This window comes from Prosopis cineraria, unplaced genomic scaffold (genome assembly GCF_029017545.1).
Source record: "Prosopis cineraria cultivar Desert tree isolate PC_DT_omini unplaced genomic scaffold, ASM2901754v1 PC2, whole genome shotgun sequence".
NCBI classification, from domain to species: domain Eukaryota; kingdom Viridiplantae; phylum Streptophyta; class Magnoliopsida; order Fabales; family Fabaceae; genus Prosopis; species Prosopis cineraria.
The window spans coordinates 40,302,661-40,322,003 of NW_026555333.1; the positions used below are offsets into that span (position 1 = coordinate 40,302,661).

The following is a 19,343-nucleotide window of genomic DNA, read 5'->3' on the forward strand; positions in this document are numbered from 1 at the left end:
ATTTTCCTTTTTTTAATGGATATCTTGATTTGGAGACTCTGAAAATGGATATTCTCATTGTCACCTTTATCATGCTCATAATCATATAAATCACCAATTTAAGGTACTAAAAATCAAACCGATCATTGAACCGATCGAAATTAAGAGTTAAGGGTTCAATTAAGATCGAATAAAAATCAGATTGATCATAATAAAATAATATAATATAAAATTTTTGCATAAAAATACAACTTTGTCTTACAGGAGAAAAGAAAAATATAATATATATATATATATATATATATCATAGGAAAACAAAAAAGTAGAAAGTAAAGGCACGTAGCTCCATGTCTACTCAAGTCAAGTTACTCTTCTTTCATTTTCAAAACACTGCAACACTAAAAGTTCTTTTCTCCCTCTTCTTCTGCTTTCAGGTTTAGTTTCATCTCTCCTATTTTTACATTTTCTTTTTTAGGCAAGTGAAAAGAATATGAACTCAGAAGCCATAAGGAAGGAGGAACTAAGAAGAGGAAGAAAGATGATGACAGAGGATGCGAGTGAACAAATGGACAACAGATGAGTTGAAGCTGCACGATCGAGAGTCAAGACCCATAAAGGTTGAAGCTTCAAGACGATGACTAACAAAGTAACTACTTGAAGCTTATTGCTCAAGGATGACTGAGGACAACGAGACAAGGATGACGGAAAACAAATTTATTACTCGTTGGGACTTCTACCCCTTTTTATATATTTTTTGGCCCTAAAGTGATTTTTTTTTAAAAAAATTCCAACCCCAAAATGACGTCATTTTGGGGTCAGAATTTAAAAAAAAAAATTGAACCCATCCGCCCACTTAACTTGCAGGGTTGGGCAAATTGATCCCGGATCACCTAAGTTAACCCAAGTCAATTGAGGCCATCTTGAAATAGAAAACTAGATTAGATGAATGGCCAGTCTGATCAACTGGTCTGGTCTAGTTTTAACAACAATGCACCAATCACATCCCCCAGCAAAGAAGCAATTGAATGCATGTGTGATGTAAAACATACATTAAAAAAAAGGTTCTTGCCTCTTTCTTTGATGAAAATGTTCCCTTGCAGTTGCCAAGCCCTACCGATAATAACCTTGAGCTCTTTGCATGTAATTTTCTGCTGGGCTTGTAATTCCTTCTGTTGATCCTCCATGTACTATGGCCCTAAAGAGATAACTAGCCCTTGTCAAGGAAGTCAAAAATTTGATCAAAAACTCTCCTGAATTAAATCACTACTTTCTTCCCAGATGAACTTCATGCTACAAAAATGATGATCCACCATTGTCGAGACCCAAAAAGCACACTAAGCTTTGATTTTTTGGAAGAGAAACACAAAAAGCAGTAAACTTTCCATAAAAGAACAAAGTTTAGCAAATATGAATGATAGAAGATGAAGAGGTTGAAAGACTCCCAAAAGGTTCAAACAGAGACGATCAACGCTCAAGAGTTTGAAGATAGAGAATAAAGAAACATTCCACTAACAAGCTAGCTTTTCGATTAGAATAATATATGAATGAATATTATAATATCAATTGAGATTATTCTAATGAAGTTGATTTTTTTACCAAGTGTAATTAGAAAACTATAAATTGATTTGGCTTATAAAGTAAAGTTGAAAAGCCTTAAGTCGTGTCAAGTAGCAAGTATCTTAGGTCATTCTATCCTTAAGGAGCATACATTTGTAACTAAATCAAATCAATGATCATTGACAAATTAAATTCTAGGATTGAATCAAAGAGTATAGTAGAGAAAAGTTGCTTATATTTTGGTTTTAATGCAAAACAAACAAAGAGAAAACATATAGAAATCAACCAAGTATTCAAGGTAGCTTTCCAAGGTTAGATCCCACCATTTTCATCCTTGTTCTTCCTTACCTTGATTTGAATTCAATTGTACTCTTCAATTGATGTGTGAAGATGTCTTAATTACCATTAAGATCATGTGTTAGTGATTAGAACAATATACAAACACCTTAAAAGCTACACCAATTTGTGATTTAAGTCTCAATACTAGTCCTAGCTCTTCCCTTGATCATGTTTAATTACTTTAAACCAATAAAGATCATGTTATTAACTATAGTTTAAGACCTAAACCAAGTCAATATTCACGGTCAAATATAACAAGAATTAAAGCGTAAACACAAACAGTTAGAATGCATGATTAGTATAAGAATAAAATATATATTGAAATATCTCCCTTATCTAATCACAGTTAACTCTAAAATCTAAGGTAATTAAAGGTCTAACCCCAATAAGGATTATTAAGTTTGTAATTTAAAATGATGGGATCACAGGTTTTCATAGTTTAAAAAAAAATCAAAACTATTTATTAAACTTTCTATCAGAGTAACATAATATTTTTGGGAGCATGGGATACCTCAGAAAAATAAAAAGATTAAAAACATTTTGAAAAATCTCTAAGTTTGAAAAACAAAGCAATGCGCCACGGTATGTGCACATGCGTCGCAGCGGCTCCTTCTTTGTGCCAGTGTCACAACTAGATGCCATGCACCATGGCGTGTTGCATGATATCAGACAACATATTTGCTGTCATTTGACAGCAATTTTGAACAACTTTTGACGTGCCCCATTTCTCTATCTATCGTTCAAATAAGATGATTTAGGTGTTTATGAAAAGCTCTTTTCGTAAACTAGCTAATGGCGTGAGTTTTATTTTTAAATTAAGTCACACAACAAATTTAGATACCCAAACTCATTTTCATAACTAAAGAGTGTCCAAAACCCATATATATGCCAATGGCCATTTCTAACACCTAGACCATACTCATTAAATCTACGACTACCTGAACAACACACCACACACATATATAAATCACCATATCAAATTTTTACCCTTCAACCCTTTAATGCCAAAAGTAGAAGGAGGAAGTTTTAGCATTACATTTCAACGACAGCATTTACAGTTGTAATCAAGTGAACATCCGTACACCTGTATTAATTTAGCCTTATAATACACTTGAGCAACATACAAACAATAACTCAGCACTCAAAATGCATTCTAAAAATCATAAACATCAAAAGTGCAAATGTATGATACTTGAGCTTCATTGTGCCTAATGCGTACTTGAGCTTCATTGGTCACTTGATACTTTGTATTATTGATACACATACGTTAAGAGACTTTTATGTGTTTATATATAGGGGCAAATAAGAAGAAAATATGATTAATGACCAAAAGAAACAAACTACAAGACAAATGACAAAGCAAAGAAGAACCTAGAATAACACAAGTGCAACAATTGATTGAAGAAGCTTCCAATGATCAAGAGCATATGCATTTCAGCCAAAATTCCCTTTCTTCTCTTCATGCGTGGCATTTAGATGTTTTGTATAGGCCCTAATCTAGTATAGAGCAATCTAGAATATATACATGAACCTTAAAGTGACTTTCACTCCATGACTACTAAATTAGCTTGAATTGTGTCCAAGTTCATTGGCATTTCCTCTCAACTAAATATGTTATTCTTTTGAGATATTTTCATGTCTTTTATCACATGAAACCAATCCTATTATTCTCCTTTACACCACCACAACTTGTACAAATAAGTGGTCTTGCATTTCATTTAACACACTTGACTCATTTACATAGTTTTGATCGCCTATTCCCTCTCATTTTTCTCTCAAATTTCAGATTTTGTTCTTTAGCTTTTCTCTCCACTTTCTTCCATTTTCTTTCTTTTCCCTAGCCATATCCTTCATCTCAATCAAGTATTCAAGCCATGGAAGATGAAGCCACATCTTGAATTTTTCTAAACCTGCCCTTTTGATTTAAATTGTTGTAGCTTCTTCTCTTCTTCTTCTTTGAATTCTTAATTCATGATTAATGACTGTACGTCTCTAGGATTTAGGTTTTACATTCATGGCCAAAACTCATTAAAGAAGAGATGATGTGATTTTGATTCTTGAACTAGTTATACACTTCATATGTTTGTGTTTATGACTCAATAATTTGATGAATGAATACATGTTTTATTTTCAATCCCTTGTTGAATGCCATGTCATTAGCCACAATTTAGGATTTAAATTACTTTGGTTAGTATCATAATATTGGTTGGTTTAAGGTCTTAAACATGATTACAAGAGCTAAGACTAGTCTTAAAAATTGAATCACATATTAGCGTACTTATTATGGAGATTTGTGTGTTGTAACTCTAAGTAGTCACTAGGTTTCAAATCACTCATGACCTAGTCTTTATGGTCATTGAGACACTATCACACACCAATTGAAGAAGACAATTTAATTTCAAACAAGGCAAAGAGAAACAATGATAGAAGTGGTGGATTTATATTGGGAAGCTACCTTTTTAATGCTTGGTTGAACACTCACATTTCTTGTTTGCTTACTGATATAAGGCTGACATCTTAAATTTAGTTTTCCTTCTTAAACTCTTAAACTCAAATATGAATCTTAACTTGTATTAGTCATTGAATTGAATTGGTTGCATTTGCTTGCTCCTTGTGGATATATGACTTAGAGTGCTTATATTACTACATTATAGTTTCTTTTGATAAGTTTGATGCCACTTCTCAAAGAAGACAGTTATTCACAAACAAAGACAAAAATGAAATAGTTTTTTCGTGAATGGGACTTGTTATTAGTCCTTATTTATGAATAATTTTTTTTCTTTAGTCCTTGGATTTGATTCTCCTTATATATAATGTAATGAAAGTTAATTTTATTATACTTTTTATTATTGATTAATTAATAAAACTATCAATTATTACATGGTTTATTATATTTGATTAATTTATCAACAATGATAATTTATTTTGGCTTGAAACAAATAAAGATAGCTAAAACTAGTTATTTTGATAATACTTTATTATTTAAAAAAATAAAACTGCCATATTGTATTGCTTTAATATATTTTAAAAGGAGGGGTATTCTTGAGATTTTATATTTATGTTTCCTTTTCCTTGACATCCTTGACACAAGTCCAACCATTTTTCTCCACCAGACATTTACAATTTATTTACTACCCAAAAAAGTTTTTAAATTTTTCCACCATCTCTCTACTTCTTTCCTCGTCTTTTCCTTCCTCCGTTACCAACGGCCCAACCTCATCCACCAGGAATCCCCTGCCGACCTTTAACGCGGACATAGACTCATTAGGGGTGTTCAGTCTAGATCCGTCCTGATTGGCCCGGTATCGTTCCGATCATATCGGGACGGGTCTTGTCCCAGCCCGAAAATAATCGGGACGGGATTTTACGGGACGGGACAGGAAAGGGTTTCGGGACGGGACGGGACACAGGATTACCATCGAGACGTCCCGTCCCGTCCCGAATATTATATATATTATTTTTTATTTTAAATATATTAATTATATTAATATAATTTATACTTATATTAATTATATCAATTATAATTTTAATACTTGCAATTCTTATTTAAAACTAAATTTTTTTTATATTAATAATTTTAATGGCATGGAGTAAATATGGCAATATCTTTCTTTATAATATATTAATTATATTAATATAATTTATTCTTATATCTATCTATTTAATAACCTTTATTTATAACATATTTCTTGCTTATTTTTAGAAGAGTAATTAGCTTAGTACGTCTTCATTAAAGTAGAAAAATAATGATTTGATGTTGTGTTTCACTTGCCTGTTGTTGTTAATCTTATAACATAAAGATCACTTGTATTTGTTATTATAATATGTAGTTATGATTAATATAATTCAATAATTAATTTTAAATTATTGTTATTTATGTGCTTGTGTTGTTTTGATTTTAAACTTAATAAATTATATGATTTAAAATTTTAATGAACGTTATTATCAAAATCTTTTTTTGATATTATTCTATTTATCGGGACGGCGGGACGTCCCGATCTTGTCCCGGTCCTGTCCCGACTCTTAACGGGACGGGACGACTTTCGGGACGGGACACGGGACGGGGGTGTTCCGGTTCCGTTCCGTCCCGTGAACATTCCTAAGACTCATAATTGTTCCCAGACGAGAGACGTACGGTAACGTTATCCATGATTTTAAAAAAAAATAAAAAAGAAAAAAATTCAAAGACTTTTTGAGCCGCGTGTTGACTTAGAGGCACGGGATTCCCCCAATGAATTTCCTATGTAACTACCAGTTGATAATTATATATGAAATACTCCTATAATTTATATCAGATACCCTCTAACATCTCACCACCGCTTGAGTTTCTCTTGAACACTTTGAGGATTCAAGATGACCCAGAACCAATCAAAATTGTATGTGAATTCTCAACTTTTTATTATTCCTTTTACCTTAAGGATAACTCTTCTGCTTCTTTCTATTTCTTTGTCTGAAATGCTCTGCTTGTTCTTTCGATTGCAGATTTAGTAGTGGATTAGAGTTGGCATCTTTCGTGGCCAGCTCTGACCTCCTCACTTCTTCATGTAAGCTTGTCTCAGACCTGTACGCAGAAAAACCATTCAGGCCAGAATCTCTTCCGCAAAAAAGTTAGCAAAGAATCAAGTTTGACAATTATAGCGTTTGGGACAACCCAAAATCATGTTCAATCCGATTTGCTTCCTTTATCCATCAACATGAACGACAATCCCTTCAAATTTATCTGTCCCAATTTCTCTCTCAATCGGTTTGCATTTTCCCTGTTCAATGAATACTGAACCCAGCTTGATCAACTAAAATCGCAGGTACGTACTTCTTTGTCTCTTTTATAACCTGTAGATCCAAGAGGAGTTATTATGAGTTTTTTTTTAATATAAACAATTTGACGTCCTTTTTGTTTAAGCATATTGATTTGCCTGTTAGACAATTGAACTAGAGCAAAATCGTTGCTCTGATTTATTTTGTAGTTCCTCTTATATTTTTAATTCCTTGGGCCTTTTATGTACTTTTAATAAAATTGACTTTTGTTAAAAAAAAAAAGAACTAGAGAATAAAAAAGAAACAAAACAAAACGGCTGAACCAAGTGACATTCACGTAGTTAGGTGTGGGCTCAGTGGTGGAGACAACGAAAGGGGGAGCCACTCTCTAACTTTTTTAATTGTTTTTTCCTCTGTAAAATGAAGAGGTTATATGATTTTTACCCGTAAAACTAGATTTTATACCTGTGCACGGAATATTAATCCCGAATTTGTATATTTATCCTTAGATTTTACATAAGCCCACTTCTCAGTTTTTTTAAAAAAATTGATTTCATTAAAATCTCCCATCTCTTTCATTTTTTTCAAAATAAGCATACCATAAAAACTAATTAAGTTAAATATTGAGTAAATATTAATTTGATTATTTTATCATGTATTTGTGTCAAAAAAATAGAATTGTACAAGTATATTTTTCCATATATAAGTAATTTTGTAATTTAATTATAAAGAATTATATTTTTTATGGGTTAAATGATAAAATGGCCCTTTAATTATAAATTAGGAACATTTAGGACCATGTATTTGTTTTTGGTGCAATATTATCCTTACAATCAACAAATATTAACTTTGGCTTTTAACAGACTGAAAAATTATAGAAAAAGATTAAGAAAATTTCCTTGATCTTTTTTATAAATTTTTTGAGTCTTGTTTATAATTTCTGAATCTTTTTCTATAATTTTGATTTTATTTTTTAAATATGTTATCGGTTCCTTTTTTTTTCTTTGTTTCTAATTATATTTTGATTTTGGTTGAACTATTTTCTCATCTGATTCTAATTTTAATTGATCTAACCTAATTCCTTTATTGTTACTATTTATTTTTTTTCTTTTCTTTTTCTTTTTCTTTTTATTTTTTTGTTTCTACCACTTTATTTTTAATTTTACTTCAAATTATTTATTTTTTTCTTGAAATTGTTTATGCGGCTTTCCTTTTAACATATTTTGTTTTACTTTAGAATCTTTTATAATCACACATATTAAAAATATAAATAATATATTTCATTACAAAGTCTTTCGCCTTATATGATTTTAAATCTAGTCTAAATCATTACCCTATACAGGTAATTATGGATCAAAAAATTAGTATCTGAATTTTAAATTTCGTAAATGAAAAACTGTCAACATAAAATTATAAAATTTAGAAATAAAAAAGTTAAATTTAAACCAATATAAGTTTGAAAAATTATTGTAAATCGCATTATTTATTATTTAATACGTTATAAAAATTTGATTTTTTTTTACCAACAATAATTCAAATACTATATGATATTTGATGATGACGGCACAAGGGCACACAGACCATATTGTTGTAGCCATTTATTTTAATCCAACGGTCATATGTATTTAACAATATATAAAATTTTTACTTTCTACCCTCTTCGCCTCTTCTACACCCCTTTTTTAAACTTATTATCGCCTTTGCCTCTTTCTCTCCCTTTCTCATTCTCAATGCAACAGTAGCAGGTGCAGCCTTCTCAGTCTCACAATCTCTCTTCGTTCCACCGTTCCTCGCAATCTCTCAAAATTCCCCACCTTGGATTTCTCTGCTCAAAGTTCCTTTGACCACTGATCATCTCATAAAGACTTGGGCTCCATCCGTCTCTGTTATCTCTCTTCCTCTTCTCATTCACTTTGACCGTCGCTATCTCTCCGAAGATGGCGCCTCAGATTTGCCCATTAAACTCCATCGTGCCCTCATATATGCTCTTGAACTTCCACTGCACCAGATCTGCTCTGTGACCGTTGTCATGTTTTTGTTAACAGTGAAATAGCCAATATAGTTGGTATTGGGTTATTTGCACTTCTCTTTAGATAATATTTTTTCCTCATCATCTTTTGTACACCTATAAGATTATATTGTGGAATTTTTGATTTTTGATTTTTTTTATTTGAAATGCTACAATTTTCGTTTTATATTTTCATTTGTGTAAAAATACTTCTAATCTTATTTTTGAAATCTATCATTTGTTTCTTTCTTTTTCCCGCTCTTTGTTTCTGATTGTATTTCGATGTGGGTTAATCTACTTTTCTTATTCAGGACAAAAAAAATCTATTGATTCTGATTTGATTTTTTACATTTTTCTTTCTTTTTTCTTAAATCATTTTTATTTAATTTTTGTAAAAAAAAATACTTGCTGTTGATTTTGAAATATGTTATCTATTCCCTTTTTTCTCTTTGTTTCTGATTGCATTTTGATTTTGGTTGATCTATTTTTTTTATTCGATTCTAATTTGATTGATTTTGATTTATCTAATGTAAGATTTGCTTTTATTCTTTTCTTTTACTTTCTCTTAATTTTCAATTTTTTATTTTTTGAAATTATTTGTAAAATTGCCACTTACCAAGGAAACAAGAGGAAACACATTGTTCAAAGAGGTGTTCATCTACAGTGACCTCCGATACACTTTACAATATAAGAATATAAGATCATGTTAATCCATTTTTGTTTTTTATTTTCATTCCTGATTGTTTAACGTTAATTTCTTTTGTTTTGGTTCTGATTCTTTGTGATGATTCTGAGTCGTGATGCTATATTTAATCATCGTCTATGAATTTTTTAAACTGATTCCTTCAAAAAACTATACATCTACAGTAACAGGCAATACACTTTACAATATAAGATGATCTATGTGTTTGGTAACAAAAATTTAACGTTCCCAATTATTAAATATACAATGATATTTGGAAAGAGAATAATTGTTTGCCCAAGAAAAGAGATACTAAACATACGTACGTAAGATCTATTTTAGTGCGCAAGCAACAAAGCTTTTTAAATTGAACACATTTTTGTATTTAAATCATTAAATGCTACAAACATATGCAATCCCTGCTTGAGAAATTTTATTCTTCAATTTTTTCCAACCAAGGAAAACTATGATTTTAATATAAATTATAGCAATATGAACTTGATATGTCCAAGGAACCTAATTTTTAAAAACTTGACTAATATAAGTGAATTATGTCAAATTTTTGTAGAGGCTGAAAAGTCTAATTCTTATTTATTGACGAATTTTTTCCCACAAAAAATGAATGAGCAAGATTTTACAAACAAAAATGCATATTTATCTTAGTTATATATTTATTATAAAATTCAATATGAATATGTTAAAATATTTATATATTAATAATTATATATATATATATATATATATAAACTTTCTGACAATTATCGTATACTCCCTCCGGTCCTATTTATAAGTCATTTCTACCAACCTCATCAATACCAATACAATAAAAGTACAAGGAATAAAAGTAAGTAAAATTTCAAACATGCCCCTATATAACAAATCTAAAAAGTAATGTCCTGTTACTTTTTCTCTCTCATGAAGGGTAATTTTGAAAATACCTCTCAAATATTACCTAAAAAGACGCACCGTGACTTATAAATGGGACCAAATACACCTTCTAGAATTGGACTTATAAATGGGACCGGAGGGAGTATGCTTTGCAATTGGCCTTCCTTAATTAAACATTCTTGCCCCACCCCTGTGTGGGATTTTGTTATATAACGCAGATCGATCTCAAAAAACCTGTAATTGTTACTGGGCATGCTATTGGTGGATCAATTGCTTCTCTTTTCACTTTATTGCTGTTAGAAGATGTGAGGCTAGCAGCAGACAAGCGTCCACTCTGTATCACCTTTGGTTCTCCACTTCTTGGAGACCAAAACCTTCAACAAGCTTTATCGCGAAGTTCTTATTGGAACTCTTGCTCTCTACATGTGACCACTCTCCACGACCCATTTCTCTCCTGCTCAATTTCTCACTACAGACCCTTTGGAATATTCATCTTGTGTTCTAATCATGGCTCTGCCTGTTTTGAAAGCCCTGATTCTATTCTGAAACTAAAGGATATGGTTCAACCAAATCAACAAGGATTGCAAATTCATGATTATGAAAATATTGTCGAGAATCTTAATCGCAATGCAATTTGCGAAGTGTCTAATGTTCCCAACATCTCTCATTCTAATGAACTCCAGGCAAGCCTCAATTTGCAGTTATGGGCTCTCGGATTTTCACAATTCTAGCAGGTAAGTCAACCCGTATTTCTAATCCTTCTAAATAAATATCACTTTTTTTTTTATTGTGCATGTATGAGAAACTTGAGGCAACATGAGAAGTCTCATATCAGATAAAGTTGAGTTTAATAATTAATACTCTCTCTAATCTAAAATATAAATATTTTCTTCCAACTAAGAAAAAAGCAACTTAATATTTGAAAAAAATCATATTTTATCTTTTGTATTTATTAACTTGAATTCTCATGTTTGTAAATTTAGAATCTTCTTCTCATTTATCATAAATTGAAACTAAAGATAAAAAAGGAAAAATAATATATGTTTTTATGAAAATAAGAATTTTATTAGTATGCAAATTATTGTTAAAAGGTGATTATAATTTGGACAAGATGGAATAAAAAATAAAGGACAAGGACTCATAAATTTAAGTAGTCTTGGGTCAAGATTTGGCTCCCCATCATTCTTCAAACTAAATGAGGATTCAATCTAACGTGGTTGTTGAAATTCCTGTGTCAGGAGAATTTGGTGAAAGAACTGCATAAACAAGAAATGCTATTGATTAAGAAGAAGAGTCAACAGTTTAACCCGGACAAGAAGTTGAATGATATGAAAACAAATATGGCTGGGTTGGAATGGTACAAGAAGCGCACAAAGAATGAGAGAAAGGGGTACTATGATAGTTACAAGGATGGGTTATTCCCTCGTGACCAGGACGCTATCATGCTCATAAAAGTACTTAACGATTATTGGGAAGATATGGTGCAAGGGGCGGAGAAACAACCCCAGAAAGAAGGTAAGAAATTTTGTACCAAATGGCTATATGGTGGGACTAATTACAGGAGAATGGTGGAACCATTAGACATTGCTCAGTACTACAAGGAGGGAAAAAGGGACTACATCAAACAAGGAAGATCTGAGCGTTATAAATAGCTAGAGAAGTGGTTGGAATATGATCCGCGGAGACAACCTGGGTCAATAAGTGGGACAAATATAGGATCTATATTAACGTTGGATTCTTGCTCTTGGGCACATGTGGAAGAAGCAGTTATTTTAACTCAAAATCTCAAGACTACAGGAGATCAACTTGGTGAGGCAGAGAGGCGAGAGGCAGTGAATAGTTTGGATGAGTTTGAGAACTATGTTTATGGGTCACTAAAGAAGCATGCAGTTTCATCAGAGATTTTCTTGACTGAAAGTAGCTTCATGTGTTAGTGGAGCGAGTACATCGAAATCAAGGGAGCTTCATCACATGACTCTAAACTTGCCAGCTTCATGAAGAATCAAGCCAATTATAAGAAGTGTGAGGAGGGTGCTTGTGATTTCCCTTGAGAAAATAGGCTTTTAGAATTGATCATTCAACGCAGGACTTGAGTACATTAGGATTTCATCCGCTTTCAATTTATGTTCTATTTCTTAAGGTGGTTTTTTGCACTTTAACTTCTCTATTTTGAATGGATGCTTATAAATCGTATCTTTTAGAAACATTTAAGTATGACTTCAAATAGAATTGTGTTTTTTAGGATTCACCAAAAACAAAAAACAAAAAGAAAAAGAAAGAATTGTGTTTGTCAAGAAAAATATCATCCAAGAACCATGGAGGTTTTTATATGAAAAATTAAAAGATCTTAAAAATTTGAAATTTCAATGCGTCCCTCATTACCTATTTCAAAATAAGATTTTGTGAGAAAAAACTTAATTACCCTTAAGATTTTATGAATGCATAAACATGTAACCTTTTAAGTTTTTGACAAGTAACTATACATAAAAAAACAACTCCTCATTCCAAAATGAACAAGTTACAAAAACATGGCACATGTTTAATTGGACAAGTGTCATTCCTACATAAATAAGTATTTATTCAGGTTTTAGCAAATAATTTTATATAATTAACAATAATCCATTCAAAATTAACAGATGACTACAACTAATAGTATAAGTTTAATTGTACAAGTATTAATCTTACATAAACAAGCATCTGTTCAAATTTTGACAATTAATAACAACTCATTCAAAATTACCAATTGACTATATAACTAATAACATATTTAATTCTACAAGGGTTGGTCCTATTTAAATAAATATTCATTCGGATTTTGACAATTAACTATATATAATTAACATCAATTCATTTTTTTAAAACTTTACTAAATTTTAGGGATATTTATGTCTTTTCTTAAAAAATCTTATTTTCAAATAGATATTAAGGGAGTACAATTAAATTTCATAGTTTTAAAGTCATTCTTTTATATAAAAACTCTTTGGGATTCTTTAGATTATATTTCCCTTTTTTTAATTGCTCACAGTCCTCCACTTAAAGGCAATATTGTTTGAAGTATAATTAAATATTAAATGTAAATATTTCTCTCAATAAAAATTTAAACATTTATTCGTTATGAGTTACTAACACCTTACTACACCCAACCCCTAATATTAAATAGACCATTTTTTTTTTACAACACAAGTAGGCTGTTACCTATCACTTTCCTTCAAGGCCCACCAAGTGGAACAAGCCTAACAAAGCTACCTTCTTCCCGGCAGCTTCATCTTGAAGTAAAGCACGGATTCGATGACTCTGAGGACCTCGTCTATCGACTTAGAAATTCGATGAGGCTTTCAACTGAATTACATATGAAACTATCAGCTAATTTTTTACATACGAAACCCACTAACACATCTCTCACATTTTCCGAAAGCTCTGGAACTATCTAAGGATCCAAGATGACTTAAGTACCGACCTAAATTATTGTAATTGTAAGTGAATTACAACTTTTTTATTCATTTTTCCTTTACTATAAGCACTTTTTCTTCTTATTACTATTTCCCAAGGTTTTTAAATTTGAACTAGCCATTCAAATAGATAAAGTACTGGTTCGGCTACAATCAAACTGGTTATTATTAATTTAATATATTTTCAATTTTATTTGTTTACATTTGAATTGAAATTTTATAAAATGTTGGACAAATAAAATTGAAAAGCAAGGGAGTGAGAGGTTGTCTTTTCTATAGTCTAACAAAGAAGCTCAACTTAGATTATCAAAATCATTCTAAGATTGTTTCATTTTTAAAAGCATACATTTATTATGTATTAAAAAAATAACAAAGCACAAGGCACTTTTAGAAGACTTAGTAAAATTGAATTAAAATAAAAAGTTTGAAAAAATATAGATAAATAATTTAAAGAATAAAGATTAGATAGATATGCTTTTATTGAAAATTGAAAATGATATAAGGTTTAAATAAAATTTACTCTAACAACTTCAAAACAACATTTAAATTTTGAATAAATATTTATAAATAATAATATTTAAATTATTAAATATTAAAATATTTAAATTTTAACAAGGTTTTATTTAAAAATGTAATATTTTTTAAATACTTACCAATGTTTCTAGGATTGATAATTTAATAATCACTCAGTAGTCGTTAAAGTGGTTGTTTAAAATGTTGTTTTTATATTTTATATGGATAAAAAAAATATTAGTCTATTATGATTTATTTGTGATTTAAAGGACATAATTAATATTAATTTTCTATAAGATTATTTTTTATAATTTTTTAAATTATTTTTATAATTTTTTAAGTTAATTAATAGTTAAGTCTACATATATTTAACTGTTGGTGATATCGCTTTGTTTATCAATATGTGAAGGAAAATATTACATTACTTTTGACCTGAGTGTATTTTTTTTTTTTTTATACCAAATTGACTTGAGTGTACTGAAAGCACCTAAAAAGTAGCACTTTTTAGTTTGGAAAAATTTCAAGTAGAGACCCTTCATCAAATATAATGAAAAAGAGGACCTCAAAATTTTTAAAATTTCACTGAAGGACCCATACAAAATTTCTTTTAACTTTATGACAGAAATGACAAAATTACCCTCATTTAAATGAACAACATAAACGACTTGTTTGTTCTCATACTGTATATTGTTCATTTACTTATGAAATGTTATTAATTACCTAACGTCACTTGTTTATAGCCTAGTTTTACTTAATTTCATTTGAAGTGTTGGTTTTATAATCAAAAGACTTGTTCGTTCTCATACTGTATGTTATTCATTTATTTTTAAAATGTTGTTCATTTCATTATTTCACTTGTTTATGGTTCTTGGAATGAAATTAAATGAAAATAGAATTATAAACAAGTGAAGTAAGAAAACGAAGAACATTTCGTAAATAAATGAATAACATATAGTATGAGAATCAACAAGTCATTTATGTTGCTTATTTAAATCAAGACAATTTTGTCATTTCTATCACAAACTTAAAAAAAATTCCGTAAAGGGTCCTTCAGTGAAATTTTAGATATTTTGGGGTCCTCTTTTTTATTATATTGGGTCAAGGGTCCCTTAATGAAATTTTTCCTTTTAGTTTTTAACTTGGAAAAGGACAATAAAATTTCTTTGAATTATATAAATGATATTTTAATCTCTTAAAATGTCATAATTTCTTTGAAGTCTCTAGAAATTTTTTTGTCATTAAGAAATTAATGTAAATGATTAGATTACCCTTCGTTCAGGATTTTAAATGCAAACTTATAAATTATTATTGTATTCTTACAATTTTAAAAAGAAAAATTGTGAATAGTAAAACAAAACTTGTGAATAGAATTGATATTTGCAACACTTGATAAATTAGGATTTCAAATGCGAACTTACCAATTGTTGTTGAATTCTTATGATTTTAAGAAGAAAAATTGTGAATATTAAAAGAAAACTTGTAAATGGTAATTAATATTTGAATTTAGAGCAATTTAGTCATTTATATTAATTCCTTAATGACAAAAAAATTTTTAGAGACTTTAGAAGAATTATGACATTTTGAGGAATCAAAATGTCTTTACATAATTCAAAAAAAAATTATTATCATTTTCCCTTTTAACTTAATGGACTAGTACAAATTTTGTCTTTTATAAGGGACTTTTAACATTGGTTTAAAGGCACCTGCTTTTGAAAGTGAGGCAATGGCAATTTTATAATATAGAAAGACTTTCAACATCGAGTTAAAAATAATCGCTGTAGGAAAAACTTTTAATAGTGGTATAAAGTCACCTGATGTTAAAAGCTTAAAAAAATTATAAAGACTTTCAACAGTGAGTGACAAATTTTCAACAGCAGTTGAGTTGACACCCGCTATTGAAAGTCTCATAATAAAAATAAATAAATATTTTCAACAGCGCGTGCCAACTCACCCACTATTGAAAATATGACTTTCAATAGTGGGTGAGCTGGACTCACTGTTGAAAGTCTTTTGTTAAAAAAAATAAAAAATGGTAATCAACAACAAGTGAGACAGTTACTTGCTATTGATTATATCAAATACTTAAAAAAAAACTCCCACACACTCCTTCTTCCCCATTCCTCAAATTCAATCCAATCGCCCCCTTAGCTCCTCCTTCGCCATACTCTTGGCCCCTTCTCATTTCAATTTCACCTTTGCATTTTTTCTCATTTAAAGCAAATATATTAATTCATGTTTTGTAGCATGTTTGGTGTTGGAAAGTGTACCCTAGGGCCAATTATTGTACTATACACATTGTTATTTAATGAATTTCTCTTTTGTTATCATATCAATTACATGTTCAATATGATAACTATATCCTTAGACAAACTATAATGATTGTCCTAAATGTCCTTGGTTGGTCATCTATGAGGGATCATAGATGAAACAAGACTAGTATGACTTTAATTAATTATAGAGATACAAATCAAAGTCATAGGCACTTGAAAGAATACAAGGTGCTAGACCGACCCGCTATGAGAAAGCTGCATGATACAAGTTATAAACTTATCTCATATGTAACTATATCACTAAGCACTTTGACCTGAGATCATCATAGATTCCTACATGATGACCACTAAACTTTGACCTAGTCAAAAGTCACCTTTGATCGAGTGATCATAAAGGCTATGATTGAGTTTAGTGATATTCATGCAGAGGAATATGAGTGGTCAAGATGGAATTTGTCCCTCACATTAAGTGAGAGATATTACTGGGCCCCTTGATGAGTAAGACTGAAAAAATGTATAGCCATACTACAATAGAAAGGGTTTTTCCATTATCACTATCAGTCCACTCAGAGATCGAGAAAGTAATGGTCAGGTATAGGAGAATGACAATTTCATGTCTCATAGTTGACTGAAATATCGTGTGACAAAAAAGATGTGATACGGTTGCATGATAGGTTACATCAGATCATCGATCCCTATGTGAATTGGGTAGTTGCAATGTCTTACTAGAGGCCACTTATGACTTGTGGGCTAATAGCGTAATTAGCTTACTACCAATTTCATATGAGTCTACAGGGTTGCACACAAGAATAGCCCAACTCGAGCTATGATGTCTAAGCTCATTGAATCTGAAATATGTCTAGATTCAATGAATGTAATATAAGGTGAATGAATTTTATATATATATATATATATATATATTTGATAAATATTTATATATATATATATTCATATAAAATATAAAATTTAAAATATAATTTTATATATACATATACATATATTCTCAATATATATATATATATATATATTCATATGTGTGTGTATCAGATATATATATATATATATATGATATATAAAATTAAATATACATAATATATATATATATATATATTTTTTCAAAATATATATTTATATATATATATTCGTATATATATGATATAATATGTATATGTGATATATATTATATTAATTATATTATATATTATATATTATATATTATATTATGTTAGTTTTAAATTTAATTTTATATAATAGATTAAATTTAATAACTAATATGATATGAAAGAATATCATGTTCATTTTATAATTTGAATTTATAAGATAAATTTGAATTAGATATGATATCATGGATTAAATTTATGAGATAAATTTAATTATATTTTTGTGAGCTTTTTAAGTGGAAGATGAAAACCCTTATATATATACTATATATAGATAGGAACGTCCTTCATGAAGGAACAGAGAGTTAGAAAAGTTTTAATGGCAAAAATACTTTGAGAGCCACGAAACACCCTATAAGGTTTGGGAGCGTTAGCACGTCGTTCGAGTTAGAGAGATGTTTGTGTGAAGAGATCCAAACGTCGGTAGAGGGAGCAGATCTACATTATTAGCTCTTGAAATCCAAACTCTTGAAGAGAACGTGCACCAAGTTCAAAGAATTAAAAGGTAACCCTTTTATCCATCTTGACTTAAACGAGTTCGTTTGGTCCATATTAGGATAGGGACTTTAAAATTTAATCTTCCGATGTACCTCTCTATCCAACAGTTTGCACATTCACAAATCACAATTATACATGTAAATAAACACATTTCACATTACAACACAATTAGTAAACAACTATCCAAAATAGGGTTCCCCTAATTACCTCAAACCTTTGAGAGGTTAAAGGTTTACCCCTCAATAATTAACTTTCATGCTTGCTTACCAAGCTAAATGTGGTGCTCGTATGATTAATCTACAATTAATATAGTCCAACCTCAATTAACATTACTACAAAGACACTTTTAACTCCCATTTTTCATGTTTAAAATACCCAATACCCATATTTCTCACATTAGGCCTATCCATTGGGTTTATTAACTCTTTTTAGCACCCAATAACTTCATTAAACTCTCACATTATCATTTACGGCTCCCTAACCAACTCTATGTACCATGATAAATGGCATTTTTGGCCATTAATGAACCTATAACTACCAAACATGTAAACTTATTTATCTTATATTTAAATACCTCAAATAACTCTCATTAACTCCATTTGAGTCAATGGGTCCCTATGTGAACCAAAAATCATCTCCCATTATCTAACTCTAACCTAAATCTTTAAAAAAAAATGGAAGAGGAAGAGAGGAAAGGGTTTAATAATCTTACTTTGGGTGATTTTGAGCTTTAAACCCTTTCAAATCCTTCCCAAAATTGTACCCTGATAAAGCCCTCTTCATCTTCTTTATTTCTCTCCCAATCCCTCTTTTCTTTCCTCTATTTTTTGCATCAAAATCATGACCAAATTCTATAGAAATCATACTATGTGCCATGGCTCCTGTCCTTACACACTGCGACATGTGGTACAAAGAAGGTTGTCTCATACCTCTTGGCCCTGTGCACCGTAGCATGTGGCACAGAGGTTTTTCTATTTGTTTTTCTCTACTTTTTGATGCTTAAGTGACCTAATTTGACTTTAAACCCAATCTATACCTGAAATCCCAACTAAAGACACTCATTAGTCCCCTCTAACCACACGCTATGTAGGTCCTACTTTATTATCCTTAATTAGGATTATTATTATTATTATTATTATTATTATTATTATTAGGGGGTAAATTTTGAGGATGTTACACACATCCCTCTTTCTTTGAACATGAATTTCATCCTTAAAGAAATATCTAAGACCTAGATTGAATCAT

General features: G+C 30.1%; 1 protein-coding gene across 1 annotated transcript; it reads left to right on the top strand.

Moving 5' to 3' along the window:
- Positions 1-6,189: 6,189 nt before the first annotated feature.
- LOC129302757 (senescence-associated carboxylesterase 101-like) lies at positions 6,190-12,381 on the top strand. The gene is made up of 7 exons (XM_054941641.1): positions 6,190-6,251; positions 6,358-6,634; positions 6,678-6,691; positions 8,370-8,647; positions 10,427-10,891; positions 11,447-11,834; positions 11,865-12,381. The coding sequence occupies exons 2-7, from the start codon at positions 6,570-6,572 to the stop codon at positions 12,140-12,142; spliced, it is 1,488 nt and encodes a 495-aa protein (XP_054797616.1). The 5' UTR covers positions 6,190-6,251; positions 6,358-6,569; the 3' UTR covers positions 12,143-12,381.
- Positions 12,382-19,343: the final 6,962 nt, after the last annotated feature.